This window comes from Cydia strobilella, chromosome 11 (genome assembly GCF_947568885.1).
Source record: "Cydia strobilella chromosome 11, ilCydStro3.1, whole genome shotgun sequence".
In the NCBI taxonomy this organism is placed as follows: domain Eukaryota; kingdom Metazoa; phylum Arthropoda; class Insecta; order Lepidoptera; family Tortricidae; genus Cydia; species Cydia strobilella.
In genome coordinates this window covers 15,341,713-15,351,125 of record NC_086051.1, presented here as the reverse complement: position 1 = coordinate 15,351,125, position 9,413 = coordinate 15,341,713, and the positions used below count along the sequence as shown (strand labels likewise).

The 9,413-nt window shown below is 37.7% G+C and overlaps 2 protein-coding genes across 2 annotated transcripts in view; one reads left to right on the top strand and one right to left on the bottom strand.

Annotated features, from left to right (window-relative positions):
• LOC134745631 (integrator complex subunit 15) overlaps positions 1-9,413 on the bottom strand; it is a 359,171-nt gene that overhangs the window by 54,324 nt on the left and 295,434 nt on the right. The gene's annotated exons all lie outside the window — the stretch shown is intronic.
• On the top strand, positions 37-8,904 carry LOC134745551 (protein CC2D2B). Its single transcript, XM_063679616.1, has 13 exons — positions 37-638; positions 1,280-3,094; positions 3,412-3,593; positions 3,678-3,798; positions 4,125-4,284; positions 4,519-4,686; positions 5,070-5,333; positions 5,725-5,877; positions 6,318-6,635; positions 6,854-6,931; positions 7,419-7,579; positions 8,045-8,162; positions 8,700-8,904. Exons 1-13 carry the CDS (start codon positions 226-228, stop codon positions 8,883-8,885), a joined length of 4,137 nt encoding a protein of 1,378 aa, XP_063535686.1. The 5' UTR covers positions 37-225; the 3' UTR covers positions 8,886-8,904.

Here is a 9,413-nt window from a genome sequence, read left to right as displayed (position 1 = left end):
GTGACATTTTTATAATAAAGTGGAACGTAGCCAGATAATACTATTCAAGACAAAAATTAGAACGCTGATTTTAATATGTGCTAGCTTATGGCTGCGTTCGTATTTAAGTTTTTGGTCAGTCGTAATTTTGAATGTAACATTATCTCTATGACAACAAATGGCGGAAGTTATGAAAACAAACAAAGCTTGAGTAAATGAAACCACTCTAATTCTTCATATTGTGTAATGATGAGTGAAAATATTGAATTAAAATCGTTTCCATCTAGCTTCGGGAAGGATAATGACATCGAAGAATATCATGAAATAGACGAAAAGGCTATTTATAAACCGGAAACACATTCGCAACGCCGGGTTTCGAAAACTCACTCAAAAACTATCACCGAAGAAGATTTCTTTACAGAATACGACGTGAAGTATGCTCATAAGAAGCCAGGCAAGAAAAAACTTACCAAAAAGAAAACTGACGCCTCAAATTTAATGGATATAATTAACTCTGAATTAGCTGGTCTTACTCCCCCAGTGACCGAAGAATTAGTGACCATGAAGATTGATAATTCGAAGGCGATATTAAACACTTACTTAAGAAGTTCTGGGATACAAATGTTTAAAAAGCCTCTTTGCTTTATACCGGAGCATGGGTAAGTTAAAATTGGGGACCGTGCGCGTTGGAATATGGTCTGCCATCTTGTTACCTAAATCGGAAACATAAACATGTATATTGTACATTGCCAAAGCAAGTGCTACCATCTACCGTTCTCGTTCGTTTTCTTGTGCACAGTAGGTTCTGCCATCTTGTGGGCTATATCGGAAGCATAAACTTCACATTTACGCCTTGCGCCAAAAATCTGCTGACGGCTCCTATGCTGCCTCCCTATAAATCATGCACGCTCCCCAAGGGCCTGACACTCTTTGATAGAGAAAGATATTGCGATTCCTATAAGAGGAAAGAGAAAATAATGCTATGCTTTGTCCTTATCACCGACCGGGTAGCATCATAGGTAGGAGGCGATGGCGAAATACCGAAATTTATAAGAGTAGTATTAAATAGTTGTATATACAATCGAACAAACTGATTTATGACCCACCATATAACGTTTTCACAGTGTTGGCAGCATGGTTGCATTTTTATCGCCTGTCACTTTCGCACTTACATACTTGTTTGAACGTGACAGACATAGTGACAGGCGATAAAAATGCGACCGTGCTTAGCCCGCAGGAATCAAGTTGTTCGATAGTATAGGTACATATAAACCCTAGACTTTTGTAAATTTTATTTCAGCTACGGAGACAAGTCACTCACAACAGTTCTAAACCCTGTATACCCAAAAGTGCTGGAATATGCCATAACAGAATATCAACCTATACCAGTTCAGTATATGGAAGCTGCAAAGTTTGAAGACGTCGTGGCTACAAATGAATCTGACGAAGGATTAAGTAAATTTCTAGATTTGACAATTAAAAATATTCAATTCAAACATCACCATGAATTATCTTTGGAAGAAATACTTTGTAGTAAACTTGTTGAAATATACAATGAGTTCAAAGGAAATGAGAGAATGCTTAGTGAATTAATAAGAGATATCAAAGTTATTAGAGAAACTAGAGACAGTCTCAAAGAAGACTTCACGAAAATATCGGCGAAAAAGGAAACTGTTAGATTTGATGATACAGTTAGAAAATATTCGGCGAAACTTTTTTATTTGAAAAGCAAGCATGAACAACTTTTAAATATGAGAAACGAAATGCTACACCAAATTGGTTCCTTGTGGTCAGACGTTTTAATGACCAGAGAAAAATCAGGGAAAGTTAAGACTGGTTTCGTTTTAAATATTGATAAAAGTACGAGAGATTCTGAAGAATACCAAAAAGAATGGTCTGAAGTTTTTAATACAGAATATACTGATAAACTGGATAGAATTGAATATGACTATGTTACAAAATATGTCGAGTACAAAAAGGCTAAAGCAAATAAATTACAAACTAAAATGAATAAACCCAAATTAGATTTTGATGAAGATATAATAAAAACGGAAGCGGAAACTATTGCTAATAAAACAATAACCAAAGATAAGATCATCGTAAGCCTAAAACAACATGCTAAATTAATATCAGACAGACGAAAATCTCAAAAACCACAAACTAGAAAGTATTATTTTAAGATATTCGTAGATGACGTGTTTGTTTGTGAGTCTGACGCATACGAAAGTAGCCCAGTAGATAAAATTAACGTGGAATTCACGGAATCTTTCTCGGTACAAATACTACCCAAAAACACTGAAATAACAATAGAGTTATTTGAACAAGACGAATCTGTATCTTACGTAAAAATAGCTTTAAACAAAATAAAAGAAACTAGTGTCAATGCAGAAAATAAGACTGAAGTATTTGTTTATAACAACATTGTAGAACCCAATTCCAAACACGTTGGTTGTGGACACAATATCAAAGAAATAGCAGCAGAAAATAAAGTAAGATTGAAAAGCAGTAATCTGTTTAAAGGGAATTTGTATACAAGTTGCGAGGTAAGTTTGCAAATGGGCTGGAATGAGAAATTAAATGAAAACGAGATGGAGTCCATCAAATCTTCCATGGAAATTGGTAGAAAGCTCAAGAGATTAATGCATGGTATTGATAAGCCTGATATTGATGCATTGAAAAATATAATTGAAAATATATTTGAAAAGGACATTGAAAATGACGAAGAAATAATATCTACCTTGAGACGTTTATCCAAATTAAATGTCGCTTCTGATGATAAAATTCCTATCGATAACGAAAGTCCGGAATTCATCAGACTAAAACTCTTGCATCTACGAAATAACGGTGGTTTTACAAATGTAGAAAATAAAATGATACCTTTATTTGCAAGTCAAATTTCAACAGAGCAGTTGAACTGTCTCCAAAAGAGTACAGAGAATGAGTTCGATGTTCAATATTATGATAATCAAGATATGGACCCAATAGAGATACAGAGGTACATTGGGGTCAAATATGTGGAGAAGTTGAATAAGAACATGCTGAAGAATTTAAGTGAGCACCTGTTGAAAAAAACTCATAAAGATGTCGTACGGGATTTCAAGGATTTGAGCCTAAGGTTGGTTTAAAAATTTAGTAAATCATTTCAAAAATCAAAATTTTATTTAGTACTCGTTTTCGATGACGAATTGATGATAATAAAAAGGCTTGTGGATTCATAATACATAGTGTTTTTGTCGATGACATACTACCTACATAAAACAATTATACCTACATAGGTACTGGTGATAATCGTAGTTATGCCTGCATTCGTGAAAGACAAGCAAAAATTACACTGTCAGATGCTTCGAATCTGACGATTTTCCGCGGAAAATCTCTTTTTCACATATATCTAAACTACTTTTTTATTTTTTTCTACTAACTATCAAATTTCAGGGGCCTCTTCTCAAACCAGTCCAACCTATCCCTGGCTCTCTCGAACAGCACTCGGCAACAGCTGATGTCAGATGCCCTGCTCAAAGACCAGGAGATCTGTGTGAGCGTATTTCGTGCTCTCGGACTGCGGGATCGCAGTGCTCCTGTGGTTCAGAACGATGATGATGATGACAAAATCGCTGGTAGGTATCATCTGTGTTGATTTCGTCCTGCTTCAAATTTGCTGGTCTGTTTCGAGTTAAAATTGTTGGTCTGCCCTTTTTTAGGTTTCAAAATTCGGCCTCTGCGTCCGTTCGTTCGAGTGTCTTATCATAAGATATCAGAGCAAACTACTCCTGCCATTGGCTGCCATCCTACCTGGAATCAGACTCTAAAGATCAAGACTAAGTAAGTTTAGTTCATATTAGTTGTTGGTATCCGGTTCGAAGGACCAATTTAAGAAAAATGAAAGGCGAACTGACACGATGCATTATAATGTACCTAAAATAGCCAGGAGATCTTACATCACTGCAATAAAAACAAAAATATGTCACAAAGTATGCATCTTCTCTGCCATGTCAGATAAAACAATTTATTTTTCAAGGGAATTAATCGAACAAGGTGAAGCAACTAAGCTTTCCCTTTTTTTTCATTCGGACTGACTAGATCTCACGCAGATGATACCTCAGATACCTGTGATACATACACGTGATACCCGACCCTTACATTTGCAGACTGTCTCCGCTCTCAACAATCAAAGTGAATATATTCGATGAACAGCGGTCTCCGGTCGCTGATGATTCCGACCAGCCGCTTACAGTCCACTACCGTTGTCAAAATAAGTGGCTTGGCTGCGTAGAGGTTCCTTTAAAGACGGTTCTGGACATGGGCATGGTAAGGACTGAAATAGGTACACAGGGATATATTTATAAAATCGGAAACAAGTGGGAGTATTTCATAACATCTGTTGGGCAGCGGTTAATTATTTTCAGTTGCAAAGGATTCTAACATTTCTGACCGTTGACCGTCCTTATAATATAACCATATTATGGTTGCCGGAACAATTGGCTTGGCTGTGTGTTTTCAGATAGTAAAAGACATAAATTAAAGATCTTGTGTATATTTCAGCTAAAAGGCACCTTCAAGATATCCTCGCCACCCTTCCTTCTAGGCTACGAGAGTGCTCCCAAAAACTCCCACTCTTTGATACCTGAGGTAACTCAGCTCACGAGTAAAGAAGCAGCTTTCGTGTCGCTTCAGATCACCAGTAGCCTTTCACATTTGGGAGGAGGACAGGTGAGTTTTGAGACCATGAGTAACTGATTAACTTACCACGACAGAGTTAATCGACTATTGAAATCTTAGGGCCTACCGCGAACCACTTTCGTTTGCTCGTTCGTGTATTCGCCTTTACCGCTTGAATATGCAAGCAGCAAGAGTAATAGCGTATGCAAGTAAAATTCCATTTTTGATGTCCGCAATAGTATATAGTACTTATAGACAGTTTTAAGTGTGACGACGCTGATAGTTCTTTATCTATCTACAGTTGTAAAATACTAGAGCGTGACCTCAGACCAGATTGGAACTTGTCTAGAACAATAGGAGTTTAAAGCGTTGCTGATTTTTTTGATAACTTGTTGCAGGTATTCTCATTAGTCTCATCACCCTTCAATTTTCAGGGTTACAATCAACCAGTCCCAACCGACCCAGACGACTACATCATCCGACATCTGAACAACTTTGTAACCGAGCACACGAACGAGTTTTCTTCCAGAAACATCTCCCTCACGTACATAGACAGTACGGGTCACAACAAGTCTGTGACGCATTTCCTGCAGCCCATCCCGCCGCCGGATTATGAAAACTTTCCTAAGAATCCGAAGAGTGGGTCGGCTATGTCAAAGAGTTCTCGATCGTCGAGCAGTGGAAGAAAGAAAGATACGGTTTGTTACAGCTCTCAGAAGTCTGTTTTTAGGCTGAAAAGGAACTCTAATAGGTTCCCTTGTTATCAAGACACTTTGTCAGGAACCTGAAAATGAATCATTTGAAAATGTATTAATCTCTCAGATCTTCTGTCCCTGGAGTTGTGAAAAGACCAAACTCGAAATCATAAAAATCTTTATACACATTCCTGATTTTAGGATCAGACGACAGGAACGGTATGATAGGTATGGTAGGATAGGTATGGAGATATCTCCATCGTGTCTGATGTTTCTCTCGCATTGCAGCATCCCTCTCGTCAGTTACTAAATTCAGGAAGGTGTAACGAGCTCTTAAATTGCGAGTGTAGACTATTACAATAAAAAAACTTGCCCTTTACTTACAATTTTGTAGATCGAAGAAAAAATCGAGTTGGAATCAATCTACAGCGGTTTCAGCGGCAAAGCAGATGGGATGGGGAAAATGATGGACGTGTGCTTGAGATACGTATCACTGATACCGTGCTACGAGCCAGTGGACAAACGGGTTGTCACGTTACTGGGGGTGGTAAGTTATCGTTTAGATCACCTACGTACTCGTAATTCAAGAAAATAGAAAAACTAGCAGCGCGACCTGCAGATCGAGGCCCTTGTCCTTTGGCAACTTCGACGAATGCCCTATTCCTATTCCTACATATTTTTTTGACAATTTTGGGTTCCTCCTGTGGTCTTTCGTCTTTAGCCTATTGCCCACATAGAGATCAAAGATAATTTGGTCCTTCGAACCGGATTCGTCAGAAATTAAGAACTGTGTTCAGTTCAATGCCTAGAAGAGAATTGACTGCTGTAGGTGTTGATAGTAGGTGGCAATGGGATCACCCTTACCTTAATAAAATATATCGTCGTTTAGTTCATTTTGACTACTATATATGCCTTACCAGATTAAGCGACCCAATAGGAAATGACGCACCAAATACCAAACTAAGCTAACACTACATTTCTTTTCAGGAACTCCTAAAAGTCCTCCACGGCTCCCCCCTCGACCACGCCATCCTCCTAACCAGCTATTTTCTCCATCTCGGCCTCAAATGCTACATTGCCGCAGGCCTAGGCCTCCCGAGAGGCCTAAGCTGTTACGTTCTCACCAAATACGATTTAACCACCCATAAATTAGTTATGTCCAGTGATCAGTATAAGAGTAAACTGTTTGGGAGGAACGATGGATTTGTGTGGTATGTTTACGATGCAGTTGCTGGGGAGAGATTTGAGTTGAGAGATGTCAGTTGCCCGCTGAAGAGTGTGAATTATGTCTTTGATAATGATAATGTAAGTACCCTCCTTAATAGTAATTAAGTATGCGGGTTGTATTTTGAGTTGCCTAATATATTTACCTCCAAAGGGGTTTGACCGATTTGAAAACCGTTATCTGTACCTAAAGTATTTTAGGGTTTATAATTATGCATAGTTATAATTGTGTAAATTCTCAGGTACATGTATTTCGATATTTATATGAGAGATATTATGAATCGTCTTTTTTCTTTTAGATTTGGGTGAACGTCCAGTCTTCTCTCGATTGTGAAAACGTCTCTTTTGATTTTACTAGATCGTCAGACTGGCGGCCCGTAAGTTATTTATTGAATTTTAAGCGTGTTACAATACAGGTTGGACACAAGATCCAAACTACCTTGTATCCGGGGGTTTTCAGAAAAAATAGTACCATTTACTTTTTTTTGAAAAACCATCATCTTTTGGGTTATTTAGACTCAGAATCACGAGTACTATTGAATGAGACAAAGAAAAAGTGTCCCCAGTTTTTCATTCTTTAGGTGTCAGTTTTTGTAACGGTCCATACAAAATGTATGTGAAAATGCGTTACAAAATTAAAATTTTTTTGGGGACGTATTTTTTTTATTTTTAAATCGACAGTCCTCGTGATTCTGAGTAGAAATAACCCAAAAGTTGATGAATTTTCGAAAAATAGTAAACGGTACACTTTTAAGTGAAAATGCCCATCCACTCAAGGAGTATACATATATGAAACAATATAGTATACATATATGAAACAATATAGTATATATGGTAGTCCTTAATAATATTTTCACTCCTCAGGCATTCGACAAGTCGATTTTCGTAATAAAGCTACCAGTAGTTACCGATACCAGTCTGTACTCCGCTCACGTCGGCGTCGAGAATTTACGAGTAGCCCTTGAGAGCCGAATAAAAAGTAAGGTGCAACAGTGGCGCCCTCACGTCAAGACTATTTGGAACAGGTAACTTGCCATAGATAAGAAATTCCTGAAAGCAATAATAACCGGTGATAATTTTGGTGATGACCAGGTCCAAACTACCTTGGTCAGACCTTCTAAATTTCCTTCATCTTGCCACCATTTAACCCTTAAATGCATAATGATGTATATATGCATCGTAAAAAATATATGTTTTTTTAAATACTATGATTTTTTTCTTTATTTTTCCCTCAATCTATACAACATGACACATCTATTTCAATTTATTAAAAAGTTATACAAAAAATCATGCATTTAAGGGTTAAAGCCCGCTTCAGACTACGCGGCGCGAAGCCGCGAACGCGAGTGTGAAGTCAATTTCGCTGATTAAGTGATTACCTAACTAGACGCCATACTCGCGTTCGTGGCTTCGCGCCGCAATTCACGCACGAGTGTGGAGGGGGCTTAAGGTGCAGATTTTTTTTAAAACAGTTTCATTATGTTGTACAGATATTGTAGTACGCTGCTCCGAGAAGAGTTGCCGTTCTGGGAGTACTACGCCTTCAACCCCACAGAACAGAAGCCGGGGTTAGGACAGCGGTTGAAACAATTAATGGTCACACACAAGGTAGGATATACTTTACTTATTTTGAGTGTAGTCGAGCGAGCCGTGTCACGAGTCAACAGCTGATGGTCACAAGGTAAATAAGTGTCATCATTTTCTGAGTTAGAGGTTAGCCACGCTAATTTTGCACAAACTTGGCAGTAAGAATATACATACTTACGTAGCATTTGGTATGAAAATTTAGCGTGGTCCGATTCTATTGTCATATCCACTGGCGTAAGCTAGGAGGATATAACCAAACGGAGTAGCCATTAACAGACAATGGTCATACACAATGTATAGACTGACGTTTATCTGACATGGCTATTTTGATGTTACGTATACATTTGACGTTCCCCTCCCCCGCAAAAATTGGCAGACTTTTTTGGACAGAAAATTACAGACGTGGCGTCTCCGTTTGGTTATATCCTCCTAGGGCGTAAGTATGACAGATTTTGACGCATACGAATTATCGCACCTTTGGTGAATCAACCCCTAAATTTAATTATTATCCCCGCATATTTTTAACAGTAAGTATAAAATAAAACTTTTTATTTTCAGATGTTCGGGTTCCCACTAAACATGTCATTTGTCAACATGAAATCTGTCATCTCGACTGTCAAATCGACGGGCCTCTACGTACAAGCGGACCCTAACGCGGAGTTCGCGTTAGGGGTCGAAATCTACTCCTACCCTAATAATGTTATCAGTGTATGGGTGTTCCTGGCTAGCATTTCTAGGATATAAGCACAAATACCTAAAAAATATTGTTTAATTGAAAACCTTCTCGTTACAATCAAAGAGGATATAATAGGATAGAGCGGTACTGTCATAGTAAATTTTGTAACCACAGTAAATTCACTGCCATCTATAGACACACTTTAAAACTAAAAATGAAGATTTATAAAAATACGATAAAATGTATTTAAATATGGATAAATGATTTTTTTTATTTGCATTAATTATTTTTATGATTTTGACCCATATTCTGTCACTGATATGCGTTAAAATTGTTAAATAACAAACGAAACCGTCAACGTCCTCTATACGAGACGCCAAAGGTAGTAGCGCCATCTGATCGAGAATCAAATTTTCGTGATTTTCGAGGCACGTTTTTTTCTTAGACTGTATCCATCTATTACGGAGTTATATCTATCTTTGGTACAAACAAACCAATAATACAATGAATCCTCGCTATGCTCAGGATTTTTTTATAAGTGTTCTTATAATGTAAAGTATCGGTTTAGGATAAATGTATCTTCTGGAGACAGTTTA

What these genes read in the sequence shown, in the direction of transcription:
- LOC134745551 (XM_063679616.1), top strand. Translation starts at nt 226, where the DNA reads ATGATGAGTGAAAATATTGAATTAAAATCGTTTCCATCTAGCTTCGGG. An exon ending in TTCAAGGATTTGAGCCTAAG is followed by an intron (nt 3,095 to 3,411) that starts GTTGGTTTAAAA and finishes ATCAAATTTCAG; the next exon opens with GGGCCTCTTCTCAAACCAGT. An exon ending in TTGTCACGTTACTGGGGGTG is followed by an intron (nt 5,878 to 6,317) that starts GTAAGTTATCGT and finishes ATTTCTTTTCAG; the next exon opens with GAACTCCTAAAAGTCCTCCA.